The following is a 26,460-nucleotide window of genomic DNA, read 5'->3' as shown; positions in this document are numbered from 1 at the left end:
AACAGTGGCTTCAGAGCAACAAATATTGAGTCTTTACTCCAATGTGATGTCCAAAAAGGGTGAGCTCGGGTACTGTACATACTGAAAATCTCACAAAGATTTGTGCACATCAAAGGGATACTTAAGAAAAAAAACAAAAAAAAACACAAAATGTTTCACTGTCTAAATCTCTATTACCTTCAATAAATTAGTGTCTAATTCATGTGTTTTCAAGTTCTTTATGAGGATTGATGATTCCTCCTAATTGCATTATGCTGCTCTTTGCTTGTTCAGGCACTATGAATGTTTTATTAACCTATATAAGGGCAAAAGAATTTAACTTGGACTGTTAAAGAAAATAAGGTTAAGATTATAAAGTATTTATGTAACAGAATGTCATTCACTGTGGATTCTTATATATTTCTTTTCCCTCAGAGTCGAATGTTATTCAAAATAATGAGGGCCAGGCTGGTCCCACATCAGTACCCTTCTGTCTGCAGTGGCAGTGCGATCTGAATGATGGTTTCAGAAGGTTAAAGCCAGTGCTGCTGATCCCAGGCTGCATAAAGGTGTGATGTAGACTACCATATAAAGGCAAACAGTCGCTAATTATATTTCCTATAAATATCTCAGCCAATAAACAAAAATGCATGTTTATGGACTGTGGGAGAAAACCTATTGCATTGTTGTGAGGGTTTTTATATCACAAAAAGAATGCAGAAGCAATTAAGCAACTAGTGTGGATAAAGGAATTTCTGTTTCATATTTTCATGTTTTACATTACTGTTTGACTTCACAGGGCTAATTGGCCAGCATCAACACTTGATTATTTTTATGATCCCTAGTGGGTGGTCTTATAAGAAGGGAGGAAAGGCAGGTACTTAAAACATCTAAACCGTTTCAAAATACCATTGCAGAAAGGGATATCGTAGCATGATTGATCACACATGTTTTTGCATTCTTCTTGCACCTTGTCCTGCCAGTTTTTGATGCCTCTCTCTTTGTCAGTGCCTTAAGAAGAAAATACAAGATTAGTTGACAGTGATGTTAGGACTTGTTTCGCTAGTAATTATTATTAACAGTAAGTGTTTTATCAAACCTGGAATGGTGTTGTCCAAGATAAACCCAAAGAACCCTCCGATGAACATGTGTGTGGTGAAGAGCACTACAATCACTTGGTCCAGCTCTTTTATTCCTTCAAACACAAGAGAGAATAAACAAATGTCATTTTGTCACCTTGTGAAATAACAATGTGTGAATTATAAATTGTGAAGAGAGATTCTCTTTGCTCTTGGTTCCTCCACACGAAAAGTTAGAGGTCAGGTCAGCTCCCTCAAAAGAAAATTTGGGGGCAACTGGAGACTGACAGTAATTCCTGTAGGACAGGATAATAGGCAATCCATCTGTGGGATGGATACTTGCATTCGTGCCCAGCTGAACCACATCTATGTGTGATGAACCCTTTGAGCCATATATTTTAACTGTAACTCTATCCAAATGTCCCAAAACTACTGTCATTACTGCAGGTACAGGACCTTTTGTATAACTTCAATGGGGGAAAAAATGATTAAGTGAAAATACTTTTGACTAGTCTTAAATGAGGTTATACAACTTTTACAGAAATGACAACAAATACATATATTTCTTACAATGGAAGTTGTAAAAACGTTTGGTGGTGTGATGAAATGTTAAGCTGCACGTCATCAATCAACTATTATCGAGCTGGTGTCCAGTAAATGAGCGTTGTAGATAATTTGCAGGCTTTCTGTGGAAGACCTGGTCTGATTAGGAGAGACACAGCAGACATCCAACTTTGGGTGGAGTTGCTCTCATATCTAGAGATATGGTGTTTATCAGGAGACCAAAACCATGCCAACACCTCAGACAAAACTTAAGTTATTGTGCTTGACCCTAAACACTTTAGAAAAACATTGCTACTCTGGATGGCATTACCCTGGCCTTCAGCACCACCGTAAGGAATACTCCACATAATACTCATCCATGAGCTGGACCATCACACCCTAAACACCTTTTGACCTAAAGATTACACTGCTTCCTGCGTTGGCACTGAAGCTCGGATGGGATTTAATGTTGTATATTTTCAGAAACAGCATCTCATTTATTCTTGATAATCCATAAACCACACTGTGAACAGTCTTCATAGGAACAGAACGTTTAAAATATAATCGTACATTTCTTTAAGCAATACAAACTAAATTCCATTCACCTACATTGTATTGGTGTAGGCAGTAGGTCAAATCCGACCAAGTAAAATTAAAAACTATCTATATGGTTGGATATAACCAGGACTAAGGGAGAACTTCATATTCCTTTGTTTAGCTTAGCTTAAGTATTTACAACACCTATGAAGATCAGAAATAGATTAAAGTAATATACACAGAACAAGCTTTGCTTGTTGTTTACATTGAGCTCTCCTAAAAAGCCGGCCTGGCAAAGTTAAGGAGCCACAATAATGGAAAGCATTAAGCCAGCAGAGTTGTCTGAGGTCTACAGGTCCATAGATGTCCAGATATTCAGACTCAGAAAGGTTGCTTGGTGGCTGAGGAGTAGTCTCTGTAATCACTTGACCACTAACACTCCAATTTCCTGAATCAGAGTTGGCCTTTCATGTGGCATGTGTTACCACCAGCATATGAATGTAATACAGAGCGCCATTGAATATGTGAATGCCTGCATGTCCAATGCCCTGTTCTCATAATGCCCCTCTGGCAATAAACTGACTAATGAAGTTGTACCGAATTGAATCAAGAATTGCAAACAGCGCTGACGTAGTTTGTCTCTGAACACACTCTTGTTCAAAGAACATACACAAGCACACACACACACACACACACACACACACACACACACACACACACACACACACACACACACACACACACACACACACACACACACACACACACACAGTTTCTGCCCAAAGAGAAAGCAGTCAAAAGTTCAAGGCACCCGCTGAATTGATTTTAAGTCTCACAGCCTTTACATCTAAAGATGTCTCGACAGGTAGCAGTTTGTTTACAAAGAGTATTGTCAAGCCTCTTCTTGTGTGGAGCTATCAGTTGAGTGTTGAGGCTGGAGAAAGACTCTGGGGCAAGAGTGCTTTATCTGAACCAGGCAGATTACAGCCAGTGACATGGAGGCTAGCCAAGAGGATTGGGAGGTAAGCAGCCTAGACCTGAGAAAACCAGACAAGCCCTCATGCCCAGTGTTGAACTCTGGATTAGTACTTTCCTGGGAGACAGTCGAATCACATGACACATGGGATCAAGGTCTTATGTCTGCAGAGGGAAGAGCTGTTTAATCTTGAGGATTGGTCTTTTGATGGCACTTCATAGGAAGTGGCTACAAACACTTCCTATGCCAATAAATTGGTCATCAAAAACAGTGAATCATCAGCTAATAGCTTGTGATTGATCTCTGATTGGTTCTAAGATCTGTGATTGATTAGAAATGTTCTAATTTTATCTGGTGGATTAATGTTTCATGGCTGGATTAATGTAATTGGGTTCTACCTGTTGCGTGTTTGGTTGTATGTGTGTGTGCGTGTGTGTGTGTGTGTGTGTGTGTGTGTGTGTGTGTGTGTGTGTGTCTGTTATGTTTAATCAATATACTGTAGATCTAAAGTGTAGAATTATCTCTGTTGCAAAGAAAATAAAAAAAATGGTTCCCCCTTTGTCTGTAATTTATTTTGTTTTCTACTGATTCTCCTCTTCTTAGATGACCCATCAGTAGTGACGCTAATAAAGTGACAAAGACATAATCCACCATCTTTTCACCCGTAACCACTGCCATTTGTGTTAACTGGAACACACAACCAACCCAGAGGTTGCACTAAATCCAGATTAAACTTGGATTAAACCCTGGGTGGTGATGTGCAAGAACTTTGTCTCTTGTCACCTGTGCAGCACTGTATTTCACTGTGTTATAACCCTTTTCCAAAAGTGAGTTAGGGTTAAAATAGTCATAAGATGTTATTATAACCCATGTGGTGTAGCATAGGGGTTTACCACAACACAGCAAATTCAGACAGCAGCAAAATTGTCAATCAGAAAAAAACTATTCATTATCCAATCTTTCCTGCTCTCATCATGAATAAAGCTTTTGTCCAGAGTGACGTACACATGACAAAAGCATTATTTAATCGTTGTTTTTTATTTAGATATTATAAAATCAACATTAAAACGAAACCCAGTCTAAAAATGAGCAAGCAATACTCATTATTAAAAGCATATGACAAGTGATTCTGCTTGAGTAATTTGATTTTGTCCACGTTGTTGTTTCCCAAGAATCAACCTCCCTCTTTGATAATCACTAACAAACTGCTCACCTCTGGTGCTGCAACCGTAGTTTCCCCAGGCAGCTAATATAATGCATAATCAGGAAAAGCCTGTTTGAATCACCCTCTCAATTACACTCTCAAAGTAACACCTACACTATTAATACATGTGACACCCGAAGCTTTATAACCAGTGATAACATGCAAAAAGTCCCACCAGTGCCCCCTACAGGCTGAATCGCAGTACACCCAACTGGACCAATGTGGTTTGACCCAATTGCCTGACCAAGTGAGCTACAAACCAACTGATCTATCTATCCTTAAACTCCCTAGTTCACTAAAAACAACAACATTAAAGTACACTCAGTGTTAATAATCAAGTAAGACTATTAGAAAGCCTCTTCTAGCCATTTTAAAATCTAGGCTTTAAGACTAAAGGTAACCTGGATGCCATCTGGGCATGTGGGATTTGGAAACACCTTGGCCTTAGGAGCTTAGGCTGGCAGAACCACTTCCATCTTTTCATGGGTTATCTGTAAGTGGAGCAATAGGAGCACAGTCTCCCATTTACCGTCAGAGGGAAGATGTTGCTCTCCCGATAAGGATTTAGAGCCTTGATGAGTAATTTTCTGGAGTTGTTTATTGTTTAGCCAGGATATTCCTGTCCAGGATACCAATATGATGTGAAACAACTGCTGTTATGGGGCATTGACATTTTGTAAACGCTGGATAATAGGACAGTGATGTATTCTGATGAATTAATGTGCATCAGAGCACTGTGTTCTGACTTACATAGAAAACAACAGGTGTGGGTGTTTTGTGGGTGGTTAGACTGTCAACATCAGGTAGTGAGAGAAATCCTTAAAAAATAACCGGTGGAAAACAGGTAAAACAGCATAGTGTGTGGTGAGTTAGATTTAATGATGCATATAATTAGGCTTTGCTGCAGAACCACAGCTCAGCATCTCACTCTTGCATAGTCCAACTCTCTCTGTAGAGTGTACAGTCTTTGTTGTCTCTCTATCAGCTATCACTTCAAAATTTTGTGTGTTTTCTGTGTTTCTCTGTCTTTTTCATTCAAATTGCACCATAAATTAACAGAAGCAGCACTTTTTATGGATCTCTGCTTCTGTTTAAGTGCAGCTTTGCTAGTGTGCTGTCCTCTGACTGTAAATACTAAATAAAACTGTGTATGTTAGTCGAGTCATTATGTGTGAGTTGTCTAGTCTTATAGGTTTCAATTATCTTGACATTCGTTTCCTGTTTCAGGGAGTGAGTTAGTGTATCCATGTCTAAATTACCTGTGTCAATGATGCCAGGATTGGAATGAAACCAGGTAGGTAAGACAAGGCCGCTGAATGTAGAGAAACCAAGGATGAGGAGGTTACGGGACGAGTTTAGGTCCACATACTGGAGAGAGAAAGAAAGGTAGAAAAAGACAGACAGAGAGAGAGATTGTGTGACACAAAATTGTTTAAATTGGTTTATTGACTCTCAGATGCAAACTATTATTTTGTTGTTCTGCCTCAGCTGGCTGCCATCTCTGTTTTTGAACCACACTAAAATGTGATTAGACAAAATCTGGAATCTAAAAAAAGTTCCAGATTCCTTTTTGGTTTAGGATTCACAATTATTTGGCCATGACAAGTTATCACAGGCCAGAGCAGGGGTAACCCTGTGTATAAATGTGCTTGAACTGCATAATTAAATTGCAAAGAAGCAACATTTCCTTGCCCCATTACACAAAAGGACAATGTTACTGTAACTGGGGGGGGGGTTGACACAGTGGTTAATAAAGAGCAGAGGTCCTGCCCTACTTCTGACTTAGCTTCTGTTCCATTAGCTTTTATCTCTAGTGTATTTTTCCATTGAAAGTTCCTGTCCTTAGTCTTTCTGAAAAACTGAAATGTGATACTGGAGTTTCCTATCCAGATTTTGAGCTAAATCTGAGCACCATGTTGTTCCAACCAAGATAAAATGACAAATAGGTTGTATATACACTACTATACTGTGGCTCCCATGTGGTTGGTTTTGGCATCTATGACTGAGACTCATGGGAGCTGGTGTTGTTGGATGAAAACAAAATAGTTTGCATCCAGCAACATCCCAGTATCATGTTTCATTATTTACAGTCAGAAGACTCATTAAAGAAACCATTTCTGGGAAAACAACATATGGGTGGGACTTTGGCTCTCTACTGTATAGTGATTACAACGTTGTAAATATACCGGAAAGGTTTCGGTACTTTGAGATTATTTTTTGGCAGACACTCCCTCCAACTCCCTGCTGCTTAGAATTTCAGCAGGGCAGAACAGATGTTTCAACTATGGCTTAACAGTTACATTGTGAAACTAAAGAGAGAGAGAAAAAAAGAGGTGAGGTTTATCGTTTACGAGAGAAGTACTGCTCGCATCCAAGGTCAATAAATAATGTATTTTAAGTGATAAAACTGTGCAGACTCTGTTAATATTCTCTCATCATATGTGTCAGGGACAATATTAACCCTATAACAAATATAGGCACATTCCCAACAACAACAACAACCCAATATCATTATATTTTAATGGTGACAATGTAAAATACTGCATATATTTGTGGGTGGTGGTCAATGGGCAAGCAGTGCTACAGATCTGCCTTAGCACTACAGTTGACTCAAGCTCTGATGGTTGCCTGTTGCTTGGGCTGTTTCCCAATTACACTGCCCACAAAAGTGTATCACCGCATTTATGGATGCATCATGGACTCAATCAACTCACAGAGGGCCAGTAACTGCCATGCTAAATACATTAAATATGCATGCGGGAAGAGTAATGTTTGGTATTTAATATCTGACATGCAACTTGTGAAAACAGAAGAAGACTCACCCTTTTGATCTCGATTTGTGTATTTGGTATTTTACTTTTCTGTTTTATTACATTTTTTAAGTTGTTTGCAGGCTTTAAATCTACGTATTTGGTTACCTTTTAAGCACTTTGAACTTCATTTTAAGTATGAGAGGTGCTATATAAATAAAGTTTATTATTAATAATTGATCCCCTAAGGAGTCCTTTGTTTTTGCTTGTATTTCAGGTCACATGGTCAGTGCCAGAGCAGCACCTCTTGAGCCAGCACAGATTATAACTCAATGACTTCTTAGTAGGGTGGATGTTTTGTGTTTCAGGGTCTTGAACCTCAATCTTCCGAGGAGGTGGGCGACTTAACAGTCTATACAGCAGGTGCTTTGGTTAAAAGTGTTCAACTTGTAAAATATAATATGTCTCAATATTGAAATATGTTTACCTGGAGGTTAGATATCCCCACTGCTGCAATCATTCCAAACATAACCAGGAACATGCCTCCAATAACTGGGTCTGGAATAGTGATAAAAACTGCTCCAAACTTCCCAAAGATTCCCAGGACGATCATCAGAATGCCAGTCGTCTGGATGACCAATCTGCTGCCGACCTGGTATAAAATGAGCAAATCTATTTGTTATCCAGAGCATACAGTATGGATTAACATGGATCATTCTTATCATGCCAGAATTAATTTGACCAAGACTGAAAAGGATACATAATTTTTAGTGAGGACATTATCAATCTTATCTGCCATGATTTTGAGTTGGATGTAGATTTGAGACAACGCAGATGACGGCATCAGCAAAAGAATGCTCAGGTCAACACCGCAAAACCCATAAAACATTCAGCTGTAACATAGGCTTTTATCTGCTGTGGGAGCTGTGCTGCTCAGAGACAGGCAGTTATTTTCCACAGACTTGAGTACATTTAACTGACACATTTTGACTCAGTGCTATATAGTGAAATACTACATGAAGATGCACATGAATAGAAAGAAATTCTCTCACTTCAACGCCTTCAGTAAGTGCCAATAGAATACAGCGATGCATGTTCTTATTTATTCGGATGATCCAAATGATTGTATCACAAGACCTTAACCGAAAGGTCAAGCAAAATAATATCTGACCCTGTCAGTCTGCTCACTCTAAAAGCAAATAGATTGAATTTAACAGTGGCAGCTTATGTTTGGATATATGTAAATAAAGATCATTGTGTGATTAGAAAGCAGCCCATTCCCCATTAAAACTGTGCATTTTTATAGTTATCATTTTGAAGGTGTGATTCTCGATTTTTTTTTTTTTTAAATATTGAACCTTTATTCATCAGGTCAGCAGACGGCAATTTAGTACTTCATATCTGCTTTTATATCTGTAAATAAAAAAATCCTTGAATGCAATTTTAAAGAGTGATAAAACACAAGAGGAGACAATTATGATGTGTACCTTGGTAATGCCAAGTGCAGCAATGTTCTGGCTGTAAGACGTAGTGCCATTTCCAGTTCCCCACAAAGCAGCCAGGATGCAGCCAATGCCCTCCACAGCAATACCTCTGTTGATGGCGTGAGTTGGAGGAGGAGGGGCACCGGACAGACGAGCACAAGCATAGTAGTCACCGATGGATTCCATGGTGGATGCCAAGACGCCGGCCATCATACCCAACACTGAAGACACACTCACTGTAGGCGCACCCCATTGTCCTTCAGTATGGTACAGAATAAGCATAGATTAGCTCCCAAGGTTCATAGGTTAAAAAGCCGAGATTTATTTTCCTCTTGATCTGTCGAGGGATTTATAGACAGCACACAACATCTGTCAGAACAAAGGTGTGCATGACGCAATGCTGACTTTACTCAATCTTTTAAGCAAACATTTGGACATCCAAATGTCATGCTAAGATTTTATTTCCTAACATTTTGCAAGGTTGTAATACAGTGAAATCATCTGTTTCAAGCACCTAGTTAGTCCCAGCAGAAGCCTGGTTTTCTGGATAATGAATTTCTGGCACAAATAACTCAACAGGTGAATATCAGATGTTGGTTGTCTGATATTGTGCAAGGGCGTGCTCCTTTCCTTCTGCTATTGTTCTTACAACCCTGCAGCTTGAGATAATATAGCCTTGTGCTTGATAACATCAGTATATAATGTATATATGATCTTGCATTTTTATTTTTCATGCACTCCCAAAGTTTTTATATCCACAGGGTATACGTGGTTAACATGTGGTGACAGTCCAATACAAATATTTTGGGGTGATCACTGGCAAATAAAAAATAAAAAAAAGTTATGTAATTGAATTGAGGATATATTCAATAAAAATACTTGTCATGACTCCGGATGCTCAAATAAACCCAATGTACATGGGTGGGAAGCCAGTGAGGGCTCATATCCTATCAAGCTATATCAAGCTATTCCTGTCAGTTGGTACGCGTGTTTTGGAACAAAGTTCAATATTCTCAGCTCATTTTCATTTAAATTAATATAAATATATATTTGTTTTGATTTTTGATTTTGAGAACATATCTGCAAATGAAACATGAGACAGCGCATGTTTCTATCAACTATTTTAATGCAAATATTTTCAAGATCCAAAGCACCACTTATGTGCATTTTTGCTACGAGTTGCAACAATGTGCTCCATCTGGACTTGAACCATGGTTGTTGTGGTTACACACACACGCTGAACTCCCCCCCCCCCCCCACCCCCCCCCCCACCCCCCCCCCCCACCCCCCCCCCACCCCACCGACTTCCAATCTACTTAGTGTGTGATCTTACTGGTGGAGTGGAAGCCTGTAACTGTGAGTGGCAACATGACATGAATGATTTGTGAACAGTGAAAAGAGAAGAAGCAGGAACTTAATTGGTTCAATACAAAGAGCATAAAAAAATCGGTCTCTACTACAGTACATCGCCTCTCCTATGGTGTGTAAATGCTTCCAATTCAACCAAGTAAAAAAACTTCTTTGAAAGCATTCTGTAACAACTGTTTTTTGATATGTTACATTTTTAACACAATGCATGTTCTCCAGCTTGGTCAGACTATAAAAAAAAATCAAACAGGCTCCCTTCAAACCCATCTATTTCAATATCAATGATTATAAAAGCAATATGCTAAAATATAAACCTTGTTCCACTTATCTGTATATATATGCGTATGCACTGAAATGCAAGCATACAAACACCTACATCGTGGATTAAAGTACTTAAAAAACCCACCTGACGTGTTATTTTTATCTCTCAACACATCTCTGAATACTGTGTTACCTGCTGTGACCCTTTGTTATACATAGTAATTATTGTACTGATGTGTTGCAGGGTGAGTATTGTGTAATACTGGCATGATGATGTTTTCATTCAGCATTATGCTCTTCTTATGTATGTCACTGCAGGAACAATTTCCCCTTTGGGAATGTATAGGTACTCTAATATAACATTACAAGGTACATTTGACAGTTATAAAGCAATGAATCAACGTTTGCTTTAAGGCAGGCATCAATCAGTTGACGGTATCAAAGGTTTCTAAGGAGATACAATCCAAATTAAAAGTATCATGCACTCAAACAAAAATGCACCAAGACACACACGAACCAAACAATGCAAAATTTATGGCTCAGTAATTAAATTCCATTGTATGTTGTATTATTACTATGATTATAATTAGTATATTACTATAATGGAGATGCATCAGTTCTGCCTTATGATGATAGGTGACAACTGATGAGTCATTTTATGTATCTGCATGTATCTGCATGATCACTGTCAAACCAGGGTTTTGGGTTCATATCAGGATAATAGAGTCAAACCAGCAGATTTTCCTTGCTGTTGCTTTTGTGGTGAATATCCTTAATTCATAACCATTTACACTCAATGATTTATACACTCAATGTCCTGCCAATGCTATAACATACAGGCATTTTCCCAACTTGTTTATAGGGAATGTGTTTTGCCTGCCATTGTATAAAAATACTGTTTTTGGTTCATTGTCACAGTTGTCTCTGTTATTATTTTAGATAATCAAAAAGTCATAAAATAGACTTTGTCATTCACAGTTATGAATAAGAAAATCAGCATCGCACTGACACTGCAAAGAAGCTTTTGACAGACATATGCATTCAAAAGAATACATGTGGATATATATCTATATACTGTATCTATATATCTGTTACAAGATGGAAACATTTAATTGCTAAAATTATTATTAGTATTATCATTTTGTCTTGAAAATCATCCAATGGTTGTGGAATTGTGTTGTCAACGTTATTGCCTGTTTACATTACAGCGAATGACTGTTCTCAGAAAGTTCTTTTTGCTGGTGCAGTTATGCTATTATTGCTATGTGCAGCTCATAGATAAACAACAGAATGTTCTCTGCACTTGATTTGCATATTGCCCAATAACGAAATGAATTACAGAGAGAATTACAAACAAGTTATTAGGACACAACAATTCAGACAATTTGACAGTTATGTTCTTTAGTGGTACAACTGATGAGGCATCATGGTTGATGACTTCTTATAGCTATACGGTTTACATTTTACCAGGTTTGACTAATTAGGTATCCAGGACCAAAAGTATTGTGTTAAAAGTATGATATTTGTGCACTAACCTGGGTAAGGTACATGGAACCATGGGGAATTTGTCACAGCCTCCAGGCTGATGTCAGTCCTGGCTGAGTAGCCGTACTCATCAGACTTTGAAGGCAGGACATCAAAGATGGTCAGTAAGAAGCAGACCAGCCACCCGCCACACATCCCGAACAAAGCCTAGAATTTGTTACCAGATATAGAAGGTCTCAGTGTATTTGAACTGGGATTCAACCAACACAAAATACACACTACTGAAATTCCTTTAAGGAGCTCCTTAAGTCCTAGTGAGGTAGCATTCAATCCATGTGTTGAAGACTGAAATCCTACAGTATAGAGTAAAAGATCCTCACTCAAATACTTACCCTCTCATAGCCAACATTACCCGGAAGTTGTCATTTTTGGATTAAGAGCCAAAGGCAGTCAAATCACCCTAACCCTAACCCTAACCCTAACCCTAACCCTAACCCTAACCCAATATATCGATCCACCCCTAAATGTGACCTTTATTGAATGATTTGAATGTTCAAGAATGAGGATGATAATGTTACTACAACCCTGTTTGAGAACACAATGCATTACGAGTTTAATATGTTGTAGTAATGAATTTAATTAATGTACTTGAACTAAACTTGATCTTGCAACAAGCCTCTACAAATGTAATTGTGCACACTGGTGCATAATCACATAGAAGAGTTGCCCACAAGAATGCTTTTATCATATCCTCTCCAAGTAGCAAACAAACAGCAGCTTCAGTGCAGAACACATGCCAGCCAAGTGCATTCATTATATTTCCTTGATTTTTTTCTTGGGTCTTATCTTTACACGTTTACCTATAGGATTCTGGAAGATGAGATGAAGACATTGAGCAATATCCATGAAAGAAACATAAACTACAAAAGTATGTAATGCATTATACGCTCAATTGATGATGTATAGGACTTGGCAAGGGACTGTGTGTACTATTGGGTGGGGCTAACCTCATACTGTAGATGGGCTTTTACTATGCTGAAATATAATGCCTGGCTTCATTCCTTTACATTGAAACGTGCTTTTTTATGTTTTGTGTATTTGATGATGGACAACAAAATACTGATGGATAGTTATAAAAACTTATTTACTTAAAGGTCAACAAACCTCAGGGTTTTTTTTTTTTTCTTTTGGTTTTGTTGGCTTTCAAAAGATGTGACTCATTCTGCCAAAATGTGTCGAAATGTCATACATCAAGCATTCCATAGATTAAACCCTGAAGCCAAACTGACTCATAGGTCTTCAGCTCTGTACATAAACTTCTACATTCAGTTTGAAGTTATCGTCTTTTAAACTTTAAGCATACATTTTCATTTTCACCCCTGTTATTCCAGCAGTCATGTAAATTCACACACAGGAGCTTCAAAGCATCGCTGACCAAACTCAACACCTCTGCCAAAATGAGCGTGATCTGCTCAACAGTGAGTAGTTTAAGGTTTCGGTTGTGCTTGCCAGCTCTCACGTAATGTGTAGTAACCATGAAAGTGAAGCAGGGTGGAAGTTAAAAGGAGCATGTTTGCTTAGCTAAAACCATCTTTGGATAAATAAAGATTTTTAAAAACCCATTCATATCACCAAAGGCGATTTTTTGACAGGTGGTATCTGTAATTATAAGAGAGTCACAGTTGAAGGGTTTAAATGGCGGTGGGACTGCTCAAAACAAATGACAAAAGACCAGCAATCATGAAGAGAAAGAAGAAAGACCCTCAACCCTGTCATTAATTTTAAACAGTTGTTTTCATTTTTTCCTGTCAAATTTACTGCTATATGGGTGTAAACAAAAAAAGGGTGAGCATTTTTGTAATATTCACACATTATTATATAGTATAACAAGTTGTTCAGTCTATGTTGTTTTGTAGGGTTAGGGTTTTTCCTCTTACTGTTGACAATAGCACAAGATGAAAGCAACATTGTCTGGCAAAAGAGTTCAAAAATCCATAGAATAATTGTATTATATAAAAAACGTGTAGTTTGACATGTTGTGAATATTTAACAAAAAACATTAAAATAAATGTAACTTGCCTTCTCTTGTTTTTAAATGTCATTTTTGGTTTGTCAATTTTTCAACCTATTACAAAAAAATATATGTTTACGTTCATGTTTCTTACAGGATTGACAGATGTTTCTTTCATACTGGCAGATTTCCGAATACAGAATATTTAACCCTTTTTTAGTAGAGTGTTTGGCTGTTCATTAGTCATTAAAATGAAAGGTTTTGAATAAAGGCAGCCCCTTGAGATGAACCATCTCGTTTTCAAGGGGGTTCATTTTTTTGTTTTGTTTCTATAATAGATACGCTTAATGTGTGTGTAACGTTGACAACTCACAGAGAATAGCTTGAAGAGCGGATACTGGAAAACCTTCCACTTCTTATCCTTGTAAGCAATCATTGGAACATCCACTTTGCTGAGATACTGAGAGAACAGGAGGATAAGACAGACCGTGCTGTGGGAAAACAGAGACAGGACAAAATGTATCACTCAGAGTCGTTTCCCCCAAGGCCTTGTCCTCACTCACAACTGTTATTGTAATTGTTAAGAATGGCATGCTTCCATATAGCATAGTTATGAGTTAAGAGCAAGCTAAAACATGCATTTTACACAGTAGGCACGTCTACATGATGCTTTTTGTGGAGAATAATATCAGTGAGTGCAAGTGTGGCAAAAGGGACCACTAAAATAATACTTTATTCAGTTCCCTGCCACTGAATGGCATTCCATGCTGTGAGGAAAATGCTTCATGCTGTGCATGAAAACACTGCAAACTGTGCATAAAACTGGAAGATACAAATGTCATGGTGCATATCATTTCAGTGGAAATGTTTACAGCCTGGTGAACATTTAGAAAGGTCTAGATCTAGATCAACATCTACATCTAAAAAGCGTGTTCCAAGTCACTCAAATCTGATTTAAAATTTTATATTTTAGCAACAATAACCCATATATAATTCTGCTGCAGAATCAGTCTAAACATATAAGTGGATTTATGCAATGAAAAAATATGTGCTTTGACTAAAAAATGCCAAATTGTAATACAACCTTGCAAACTAACATTGTGTTTTGTTGTTGCAATGTTTACAACAACAACAAAAACAACAATAACAACAAAAAGGATATACTATTAATACATGATGAAACTGCCAATGCTTTATTAGTCTGTTTAAAGCTGGACAACAACCAAATATGTGCTTCCACACTGCATTCCCAAGAGGATGTAAAGGGATCCTTCTCTGCATGTCTGGACCACATCTTTGCAGGTATCCTGAAGGAAACCTAATCAGGGCTATAACCAGGTCCAGTAATTTGTGCCTCTATGGATCTAAAAATTATATAAAATGGGAAGCATGATTTTCACAGTGTAAAAGAGCTGTAAGAGCAAAGGCAACCACTCTTAGTTGTTCTCACTGAAGAGTTTGATTTTGGGGAACATCAGCCCTCGGGTCATCCAAACTAGGTTATCCAAAAGAAATATATCAGAGTATTGAAATGACTCCATGACCACGTCAGTGACAGTTCTCAGCCTGAGCATTTTAACATGAAAACCAAGGCCAAGCAGGGGTGTATATTTGCTCTCTGTCATCTTCATTGCAGCCATTATTCATCTCATCTGCATCTGCATATGCAAAAACCTGCCATCTGGTGTACAAATTCTACAGATCAGATGCTAAGCTCTCCTACTTAAGTTTACTTAAGGTTTAACGTTTACGTCAAAGGTCTTCACTACGTCTGTCCTGGAACTTCATGCTGAAGATAATGCTATCTTTACCCAATCAGAAGGTGACAGAAGGGGCAGTGCATTTGCTCAAGTATACAGTCTGCAAGGGCTGGCCCTGACCATAAGGAAGACAGAAGTTCTCTGTGAGCCAAAACCAGACTAGTAATACATGTTGACAACACCAATCTCGAAAATGTGAATCATTTCCCCTACCATGGCAGCTTCCTCTCTTCTAGTGCTGACACCAATAAAGGAGGAGAGTGATTTACTTCAGAAATTAAACATCTGCTTTGCAAGTCTTACTTCGCTGTCACACAATAGCATTTAAAGGCAGAATGAGTAGGATTTGTCAGTTGTGGTTAACCAGAAGCACTGCGCTGCTATGATGCTATGTTTTTATAGAGTCCTGTCCTTACACCATAATGCCTATAGGGTTTTTCACCCACCGCCCCAAAGGTTGATGCCCAGAAATGTTCCTCCACACAGCAATTGTGAATATATACAAGCACAGGGCAGGGTTTCTGTAGATAAATACACTGCCACACACTTTTAGTGGGTCATGCGCGATTAATGTTGTAGAAATCTATACATTCTCCTTTTGTTTTTTTAGGAAAAGCCTCCTAATTCTGCCTGATAACAAAACAATCTTAACATGTTTGATGTCTCAATATTTAATAAATGATTGCCCTTGAATTTTGATCCTGGATTGTCATTATGATGAATTTCAACAAATATTTTACTGTTCATACAGATCGTGCTTTTAAAAGGCACTTTTCATTATGTTTTGTGTGCAAGGAGTGTTGAATTACAACCACACGCAGTCTGTGTCTCTCTGCTACTGTAAGCTGCTGAATATCCTGTACGGAAACTGCTGAGATGGAGCAGGGCACTGAGGCTAAGAAGGATATGACTGATTACCATACATACATGGCACCAGGAGGTGGATGTGCTGAACCTTTTAAAACCCACAAGGATCACTCTATGTAATGACTTTAGCCTGCATTATCTGGAGATGGCAGCGGTAAATGAAGACAGGTTTCATGGGGTTGGAAAGAGCAGAGGCAAAGGTAAATGAAAGGAGAGTTAATGTGAAACAGGGAGTAACAGTAGGTAGTGACAGTAGTCATGGAGATTAGGTGGATTTAGATAGTGAAATTAACTGCTTTAGTAAAAAAAAAAGTAAAAAAAAAAAAAGTAAAAAAATGTTTCAACCAGGCCAATACATGCCGAATGAATATAGACATTTGGCTGCAAAGAAACTTGGCAATTAGATTTTGTTTGAGTGAGTCCATGGAGGGATGGAATAATGAAACTTATTTTTCTCTGTTAGTTACTATGATCACATACAAACCTGTTATATTTATCAAGAAAACGTACAAGACTAGACTCACAGTTTGTTAATTGTGTCATTGGTTTTTGCAGGAACGTTTTTGTGAAAGTGAAACAAGCATTTAAAGGCCCTACAAGGATGGACACATATTATCATTATATCAACATATATACAACTTCTCTCTAAGAATGTATTCCTCCCTTTTTGTGTGTAATAACCATAGACTGTATATAAAATGGACCTAACATCCGTGACGTCACCCATTGGTTTGTAGACTGCTGTGGATAGTTTCGGATCTGGGCAGCGCCATCTTGAAAACTTCCGGTGCATGCTGGGTAAAAAAACCCCACGGATTCTACTTATAAAGGCATCAGGAGGCGCAAGAGGCGCCCTCCTGAACCTGTGAACCAATCAACCTGTCAATCACGACATAGCCACGCCCTAATGCATACCCTGCTTTATCGTCAAATATAAAATCAGGGAGGCCAAAATTTCACAAATGAACATCATACTGCATTGAAGAAGGCTTTAAACTAGCGATTGAGACCATAAACACATTTTGAAAACGTTTACTGAGGTTAGAAATCAAGTGAGAAGTTGGTGAATTCTCCATTGACTTGTATAGAGACGGAAGTCCTTTTTACACCAAGACGGTCGCCCCCTGGTGGCCTTTTGATAGAATGCAGTTTTAAGTTACTTCCGCGCTGGCATCATTTCAGAGGACCAGAACTCCCCGCCTGGTAATAACCCAATGAATTAAAACCCTTTCCACTCACAGAGCCGCTATTCCCCAGTGACCTCCAGACTTCTTGCCAGCCTCGATGAACAGCGACAGGCCAATAAGGTTGATGGTGGGAGCGATAGCCAGCGGACCGATATATTTGAGTACAAAGCCCACCAGCCCAGAAAACCCTAGGAAAATCTGGAGCAGAGACGACACCAGGATGGCTCCCTGGATCTGTGGATAGCGAGACAAGGGGAAAACAGAATAGATACAGTAAATATACCATTGTTTTCTTAGTCATGTGTGCATCACATCAGCGGTGTCCACATGTGTCTTTCTTAACTACAAAGTCACTTTAATACTCCGCAACACTTTGAATATGTGAAAAAAGAGGTTCAAAACACAGGCAACAGTTAAACATATGTACTTTGCTATATGCTCATTATAATACTTCCTCTGACACTCTTGTTTGACCTATAAAGATTTGTTTGTGTACTGTATACACACTATTTTTGCATTTGAACAACATATTGGGATAATGTTTCAGCCAAATGTGGAGGTTTTTACCCCAAAAGATCTAATCAAATTTTACTCAAGCTTACAGGTTTTAGAGAACTACACTGCTAAAAGAAAAATAAGGGAACACTTAATCATCAACTTGGTGTTACATCAACAGTGTAATACCAAGTCAGTTACACTTCAGGGATATCAATCTGTTCATTTAGGAAGTGAATTTGAATCAATTTCACCTGCTGTGATGCAAAACAAGGCAACCCCAAATAAGGAAGTGGTTTTACATGTGGTGACCAAAGACAATTGTTCTCTCTTCATCCTTCCTCACTGATTCTTCTCTGATTTGGTGTTCTGCTAGTATCCTCATCACTACTGGTGGCATGAGGCGGTACCTGCAGCCCAATCAGGTTGCACAGGTAGTCCTGCTCCTCCAGGATGGCACATGTATACATGCGGTCGCAAGAAGGTTTGCTGTGTAACCCAACACAGCCTCAAGAGCATGAAGGAGATACCAGGAGACCAGCCATTACACAAGGAGAGCTGGACAAGGCTGTAGAAGGGCATCAACCCGGCAGCAGGACCGGTATATGCTCCTTTGTGTGAGGAGGATACAGGAGAAGCACTTCCAGAGCCCTACAAAATGGCCTCCAGAAGGCTACTGATGTTACACACACACTTCACAGATGAGAGCAGGTTCACACTGAGTACATGTGACAGGCGTGAAAGAGTCTGGAGACACCGTAGTGAATGTTATGCTGCCTGTAACATCATCCAGCATGACCAGTTTAGAGGTGGGTCTTTGATGGTCTGGGGAGGCACACCCTTGGATGGTAACATAGACTTCCATGTCATAGCCAATGGTACCCTGACTGCTGTTTGGTACCGGGATAAAAAAAACCTCAGCGCAATTGGAACCTTATGCTGGTGCAGTGGGTCCTGGGTTCCTCCTGGTGCAGGACTAGAGAGTGTGTCAGCATTTCCTGGATGATGAAGGCATTGATGCCATTGACTGGCCCTCACATTCCCCTGACCTAAATCCAATGGAGCACCTATGGGACGTTGTGTATTGGTGCATCTGATGCCGCCAAGTGCAGCCAAAGACTGTCCAGGAGCTCACTGCATTGATGCCCTGATCCAGGTTTGGGAGGATATCCCCCAGGATACCATCCGCCGACTCATCAGGAGCATGCCCAGACATTATCGGGAATGCATACAGGCGCATACACACTACTGAGTCACATTATTTGAATGAGTTGCTGTGATGAAATTGGGTCAGCTGTGATCACTTTGATTTTTGGTGTGAGCCCTCAATGGGTTGCTGACTTTGGTTTCCATTGACTACTGTTACGTCATTTTGTTCTCAATAAAGATTTTCAACTTGAATAATTCATTCATAAAAATCCAAAGTGTGATTTAAGTGTTCCCTTATTTTTTTTTAAACTTTTTTTTACAGTGTTCTTCACTTGAATCTATTAACTTTTTTAAACATTTGAACATTTTTGGGTCCCACTCAATTTGAGGCTTATGTTGACATTCCTGTTTTCAAATTCTTCAATTTCAGTCAAATAATTGAGTCTTAACTGAAACCAGGTTTTCATAGGAGAGCAATATAGAACCTAAATAATTAATACATATCAAGTATCAAATTCAATACTTGCCAAGAAGTTTGGCATGCAAATTGCTTTTGGTAGTTTTCTTTCTTCTCATGCAAAGTGGTACATTTTTGTTTAATCTTTCTGGATGAACACATGTAGAGATAAACCGAATCTTATGAACCATATGACTGTTTCCTTCAGCATACAAAGATTGAGGTGTGATAATATGATACAGGATCTTCATGGTTCCCCCTAAATTCATTAGCGCTGCTAGAGTAATGGATTTGATTCACCTTGGGGGCACACAAGGCACTGGGAGTCATATTTACTGACAACATTCAGAAGGTGGCCCAAGATCATATTTTACATACCTCACGCATTCGTGACATCCAGATCTCATCAGAATTTTCCATTTGTAGTGGGCTGGTTTCATTCTGCAGCTCTGTGGATACCATAATTGGTGCATTTGGGGCTGGGCACTGCCACTTAGGCAGAGCAAGAATGGCCAGGGTTGGAGTGATGAAACTGAAGGTCCCTCCCTGGAGGATTGGTAACCTGCAAGTCAATAAAGTCAGAGGTTACTGGACTAAATTATGTCTCTGCATACTAGAGTGAACTGAATCTTCTCAGAGCAAGTCTGAAGGGAGAGCTGTTGATTTTAATGAGTTGGTTGCTTTGTCATAGACTGGGGTTCAGTCAGGAAACAAAATGATGCAAGAGCTTTTTGTGTGGACTAAAATGGATCCCATGACAATTCTTAATGACTCTGAAATGTATGTTTTATCTTATAATTTCACAAATCATGGTATTGGATTGGTAATTTCCCTCTGTGCTTATATTTTATTCCCTCTGATTTCAATTTTTCAGTTTTAATTCCTTGTCAAAAATGTATTTTGACACAGCTTTCCATGAGGAACACTCTCCAAATTTGCAAAGTGCAGTAGGTATTGCTTTATTGCTTTTGTTGTGTTGCCCTGGATGTTTACCTCTTACGCTTTCTTTCATATTACAAAGGACGTCATACTACAGTTTCTAGGGTTCATTGCACAGGTAAAATGAAAATAGAGATTAACTTACATATTATTCAATGTCAACGTGTTTGCTGGGATCCCATTTTTGTCCCTTTTAGCTTTTGCCAAACTGTGTAGGTGGAGCACTCAAACAAAAGCCTTACAGGTACTTTAGCTATTTGCTCAGGCTTACAGTTACAGCTGTGCAGAGAAATGTGTGCGTACATATAGTACAATCCTGCATTGTATTGTACTCTATGTGTGGGAGGCAGCTGCTCTGTGACACTGATGGAAGCTTTCACAAAGTATAGAGATTGATCCATCAGATTCAAAAGGATTTTCTTATCCAAATGCCAAAGAGCTCCCAGGATTTCACATCTCTATTAAAGAAAAGCTCAAAATTAAGCTGTGTACATATCGGAGAGTGTAAGAAAATAGTTCAGAACTTATCCTGAGGGCTAAATCTCATTTCCACTGCTAGTGTCATGTATATCTTGGTGGCTGACTGACTCACTGTTTTACAGCACATGAAACACCACAGGGGTTTCTGCATGAGCTGAGCTGAGCTGTAACCTCAGGCTGTTGCAAATACAGCTTAATGCTGCTTTGTCTCTGCATGACGTTTGTGAACCCATCATAGGACCACTGGAAGGAGGCAGTGTATGTAGAGAAAGTGTTGCGGGAATGAGTTATACTGTCATATAACCCTCTATAAAGGTCAAACTACTTCCTCTTTATCATTAGAGGTGTAAAATAATCGGGTAAAAGGTTTATGAAGGAGTTTCTTCCATCTTAAGGACATTATTAACTGGAGCGTTACATCACTTTGTAACTGACGTAAATCTTAAACCTGAAAGACAACACTACTTAAAATGTTAAAGTACACAGACACGCGCACACATGCACAAACAGGGAGCATAGACATTTCTCAACTACTCAATCAGTTAATCTGCAATGGCCTGGTACTCTCTGCTCTAGCGATGTGGAAAGATAGTGATAGTGTTACCTGGTACCAACTGCTGTTTGCAGAAGCGTGCATAACCCTGACACAAAAAAGATGGTGGATATGAGCTGGCTTTTGGCTGCGTTGTTGTCCTGTATGCAGAGGGGCTCAGCCAGGATCAGAGGGACTGCAATGATGCCACCGAATGCAAGGATGTAATGCTGTGGAGGCAGACGAAAGTTCATAAGAAAATATGAAATATGAAATTGAATGCAATGACACAAATAAAATTAAACAAATACTGCCATGTTGGAACTTTCCTAAAAAAAGGACGAGACCAGGCTCAAGAAAGCTGAACACTATAAGCTTCCTACAGATGGTATTAATTTATTATTGTATCAGATAGCATTATATTGTACATGTGCTGCTAATATTGTGTCCCCTCACTGCATGGTATTAAGTATAAATCAAAATTGACTTGAGTTATTCAACAAAATCTAAAATATTAGCTAATAAAAAATGACAGCTCCTGTGAAGATCTTGGTTTGCCATGAGATTCATATGTCTGTCTGCTCTGGCTCTGCAGGGGAAATGTGAGGACCCACGTTTTTTCCAGGTTATTTAAGCCTGGTTGCCTTACTGCTGCACATTTCCCCTCTCCCTTCAGACACCTGTTTGTTTTGGTTATGTTGCTTTAGTTCCTTGTTTTGGGTTTTCATGCACCCTACAACGCACACAAGATAAGATAAGATATTCCTTTATCAGTCACACAATGGGGAAATGTACAAGTGTGAGGTCTACTGGGAGCAGTGCTGGTAGTACAGTCTGACAGTTGCAGAGAGGAAGGACCTGTAATATCGCTCCTTCACACACTTTGGGTGAAGGAGCTTGTCGCTGAAGGAGCTCTCCAGTGCAGTCAGAGTGTCCCTCATGGGGGTGGGAGTCAAACACACTCTCCACTCATGCATCACATACATCACACCATATTATGAATAGTTATTCCTTTAATTTGGTCTACTTTGTAAAGTAAACTTGTTAAAACTACATGGTGTGTCTCCTATTTGTTGTGGCCAAAAAGCTGTTTCATAAAAAAATGGGGGATCGTCTATTGTTAGAAAATTGGTACTGATTATGTGATTTGGTCCATCTGAACGTTGGTTTTGCCCACATGCTGTGGTCCCTGGGTTAGCTCTGGTTTTGAACTGGTTTCTGGTTTTTGGGATGTACAGTGTTTAGTTTTTTCTTTTGTCTGTCTCTGGAAACATTGGTTTCTCTGACCTGGTGTCGGATTGTTGTGAGCTTTTAAGAAGGTATTTGTTACTTTCCTGATAAGCTGTGTACAATGGACCTTTGGGTTGTGTCCATTTTTTGTGTTTTTGTAGTGTTGTAGCGATGTGGTTAGGTTTTTTTTTTTCGTATTTTTTTTGGACGACTATCTCAGGGACACATTCACGTGATTTGTGTGGTTGCCTTACAGGTCACTATACAATTCCACAGATTTTCAGTGCATAAATACCCACTGCTAGCCATGTGAACAGCTATATGACACTCATGAAACTTTTGTGTAGTATATGTAGTATTCCCCCATCACTGCGCATGAGTAACTTTTTATAGGTAGATACATCTACCATCCTCGTCTGTCTTCATTTAACGATCTTGGCACAAATATGTGGATTGCAGTATTGAGCTTTTTTACGTTTCTATTTATTTCATTATAAATCTGCCAACAAGCAGCATGGGGGTTTATGAGCTAAAACAATATATCCTTGTAAATCTTGTATTTTTACCACTGAACTGTGAGGCTCAACTGTCCTGTACACTCAAGAGCGCACCCAAGTGCATGCACGTGTCTTTTGTGAGGGGTGGTTGCTGTGAGGATTGCCACTGATCCAAAAGAATTTGGATGAAGGGGGAAAAAGACAAAAAAAACAAAAACAAATCAAAGACAGATGATGATAGGCCTCACTAGATTTATGGGGGTATTGTTGAACCTACAACTCCCCTAAGTCAAAGGGGAAATGGCTAAGGTCAGTTTCATGACAGAAGAAACTGGCTGGATGTTTCCTTGAGAAAAAAAGACACTTATGAGGCCTCATTTCATGCCCAGTGAATGTACATTCATGTCAGATTGACAAAAGTTCCTTTACAGCTGTGTAAATGTCTATGTGTACATTGACATAGTGACCCTCACGTAACCAGAGGGTCATTTACATTTGCATAAAAAGTAATGAAAACATACATAACCAACAGTGTTCCCCTGTTGCATACTATGTTAGCCACCTTGACCGGCATGACAGGCACTGTTTTCCAAAATCAAAACAAATCATCTGCATGGACCTTTTCTTATTCAAGATTGAAGATTCAAGATTCAAGAACTTTATTTAGCCATTTGTGCTTGCACACATATTTTTGTGCGGTTTGTTCAGAGTCAAGACAAAAATGTAAAAAGACACACAAGAAGGACACGTTCATAAAACACATACACATACTAAAAAAGTGCATAAAAACCCTGTGTAAGGGAAAAGTTAGGAAGACAATATAAATAAATATAATAAATTAAATATGGTATGATATAATGTGAGGTAGTTCATCTTGTTTTGGCAGAGAGTCTTACTGTGGCAGGGAAGAAGCTGTTAAAGAAACGTGTTGTGTTTGTGATGATGCTGTCCGGTCGTCTGTGTCTGAGGTTGTATGTGCATTGTTTGTGTTTGAGCAGGGAGTGAGCTGGATGTAGTGTGTCTCTGGTGATTTTCTCTGCTCTTTTTTGAGCAATTGTGTCCATGGAGGGGAGTTCGGTTCTGGTGATCCTCTCTGCAGACTTTATGACTCTCTGTAGAGCCTTCCTCTCTGTCTGTGTGGTACAGACAGACAGAGATCCCTCAAAGGTTTATAGATCTGACTTACAATAACCACTGAAGTATTTATATGTGTTTTAAGTGATCAAATTGGTCATATTAACACATATTGAGTGTTTCTTATATTTATTGTATTATTTCTCCAGACCTCTGTACTGTTTATTTTGAGTTAATTGCTGCCATAAATGCCGACTGAAATGTATATTTTGTATTAATTCTTGACTTAAAATAGTTCCCAACCAATCCACCATTTACTCCTTGTTTGAGTATTGTTTGCTTAAGACTACACTGCAACTGTTTTAGGAACTGATTCTTCTTTTTTAAATTAAACTATGCATTTGAGACCCGTTTGAAATAATGGGTTTGAGATTCACTGCCATATGGAAAATAATGGCTTGAGCCTTTTTTTAAATAAGATTTTTCACTATTAAAAAAGACCAGCAATGACAATAAGGGCACTGAAATTGTGATTAACTATATCTTTAAAATAAAGGAGACATTTATTCCCCTTTAAATTGATTGCAATATGATTGAAGTTGATAACCCTAACCCTAACCCTAACCCTAACTGCCTGTTTCAAACCGAATTTCTTTATTATTACTTTATTATTATAAAATGTAAATGCAGCTAAACTTTAATGCACCTGTTGCTGTTATGTATGTTTTAGAGATTTTAGGCCTGATTGCTACTTCTGCTGCAACATATATATTAAAAGAGTGTGGCTGAGGGTTAAAGGTTGGTCAGAGGTTGGAAATAACTACAGAGTCTTCTCAAAAAATGATAGTCCTAATTAAATTTAATGCAGGGAGGAGAGTACTTGATAATCCCTGTGGCATATCTTCATGCTCTCTAACATTCAGATGAGGTGACTGGTGAGTGGTGCTTCCTGTCCTGCAGATTTATTAAGTTAACAATGTGATCTTATGCACATCACTCGTGATTAAAAGATTTGTGTCAAGTAAAATGATTGGGGTTTTGTTATGACTCTGAGTGATGTGATGTGATGCGGACACATGTGGTGTTTTGACTATTTTTCAGACAGCCACCTGGGAATGTACAGCTTGTCAGCTTCAGTCAGAGTTAGTCATTAAAGTGCCCAGTAAATCATGCCTCCCCCAGTCTTAACTAGAGCTAACCTTTATTAACAGACACTTAATGGTTATTTCTGTTACCTATCTGGGTTTCAGTCGCATGTTGAAACAAATATAACTAAGATCAAAAATACAATGTTTGCAATCAACAGCTCTATTCCAGTAAACTCAAACAGAAATGTTGCTGGTCAAACCAAATTATAAAGTTCTGGAAAATGAGTCATCATGTTACAAGTTAATTAAAAACATATCAGCCAAAGCTATGATAACTGGGTTGAAGTCATGATATTAATTTCTGGGAAGCATATGCAGTTTGTGCCCAAAAAAACAAAAGAGATGACAAAAAAACAGGTACAAGGGGCTCTAAAACTTGAAAAGATGGAGAAAGGTAAAAAATAAAAAATCCCTGTGGAAAAAGTTGCAGCGGAAAATGTAATAGGATCCCACAATAAACATGTCCTCTTCTTTTCTTCCCTGAAACTGAAGTTGAGTGTGTTTCACAGCAATTACTGAGGGTCTATCCAGTGATCCATATGTATGAAACCACAATCTAAAGAACTGGAGGCCTTTTATTTCTCACAAATAACCAAGTCATATCACACAGCAAGCAGCAAAACGCATATTGCCTGAAACTATAGGATGGTACTTTGATGTCTTTATTATGCAATTAAACAGAATAGGTTTGCCATCAAAAATTTGATTTGGGAGCGAAACTACCGACAGAAAATCAGAACTGCAATCAGAAAATGTCAAAAACCTTTGTTTGCATATTCAAAAGTTTTGCATGCTGGCAAACTGAATCTTGTGGGTGGGACTTACACTGAAAGGTGTAAGACTCTAGTCTCTATTGACCAGAGTGCAACAGATTGATAGCTTGGCGATATCCACAGTTACTATACAAGAGAGGGAGTTTTAAAGTCTATGGAGAAGACAGGAAATCAGTGTGCAGGTATATTTACACA

General features: G+C 38.7%; 1 protein-coding gene across 1 annotated transcript in view; it reads right to left on the bottom strand.

The window, feature by feature from the left end:
* Positions 1–820: 820 nt before the first annotated feature.
* Positions 821–26,460, bottom strand: part of si:dkey-106n21.1 (solute carrier family 23 member 1) — a 41,440-nt gene continuing 15,800 nt past the window's right edge. Inside the window, exons 7-16 of the mRNA XM_062420800.1 lie at positions 21,616–21,773; positions 19,971–20,154; positions 17,544–17,725; positions 14,051–14,168; positions 11,717–11,873; positions 8,556–8,809; positions 7,556–7,720; positions 5,578–5,686; positions 1,079–1,174; positions 821–990 (exon numbers count right to left, since the gene is read on the bottom strand). Coding sequence (XP_062276784.1) covers positions 821–990; positions 1,079–1,174; positions 5,578–5,686; positions 7,556–7,720; positions 8,556–8,809; positions 11,717–11,873; positions 14,051–14,168; positions 17,544–17,725; positions 19,971–20,154; positions 21,616–21,773 — 1,593 coding nt within the window. The remainder of the gene's footprint in view (positions 991–1,078; positions 1,175–5,577; positions 5,687–7,555; positions 7,721–8,555; positions 8,810–11,716; positions 11,874–14,050; positions 14,169–17,543; positions 17,726–19,970; positions 20,155–21,615; positions 21,774–26,460) is intronic.

This window comes from Scomber scombrus, chromosome 6, assembly GCF_963691925.1.
Source record: "Scomber scombrus chromosome 6, fScoSco1.1, whole genome shotgun sequence".
In the NCBI taxonomy this organism is placed as follows: domain Eukaryota; kingdom Metazoa; phylum Chordata; class Actinopteri; order Scombriformes; family Scombridae; genus Scomber; species Scomber scombrus.
The sequence above is the reverse complement of the archived record's forward strand: the minus strand, read 5'-3'. Positions and strand labels throughout refer to the sequence as shown.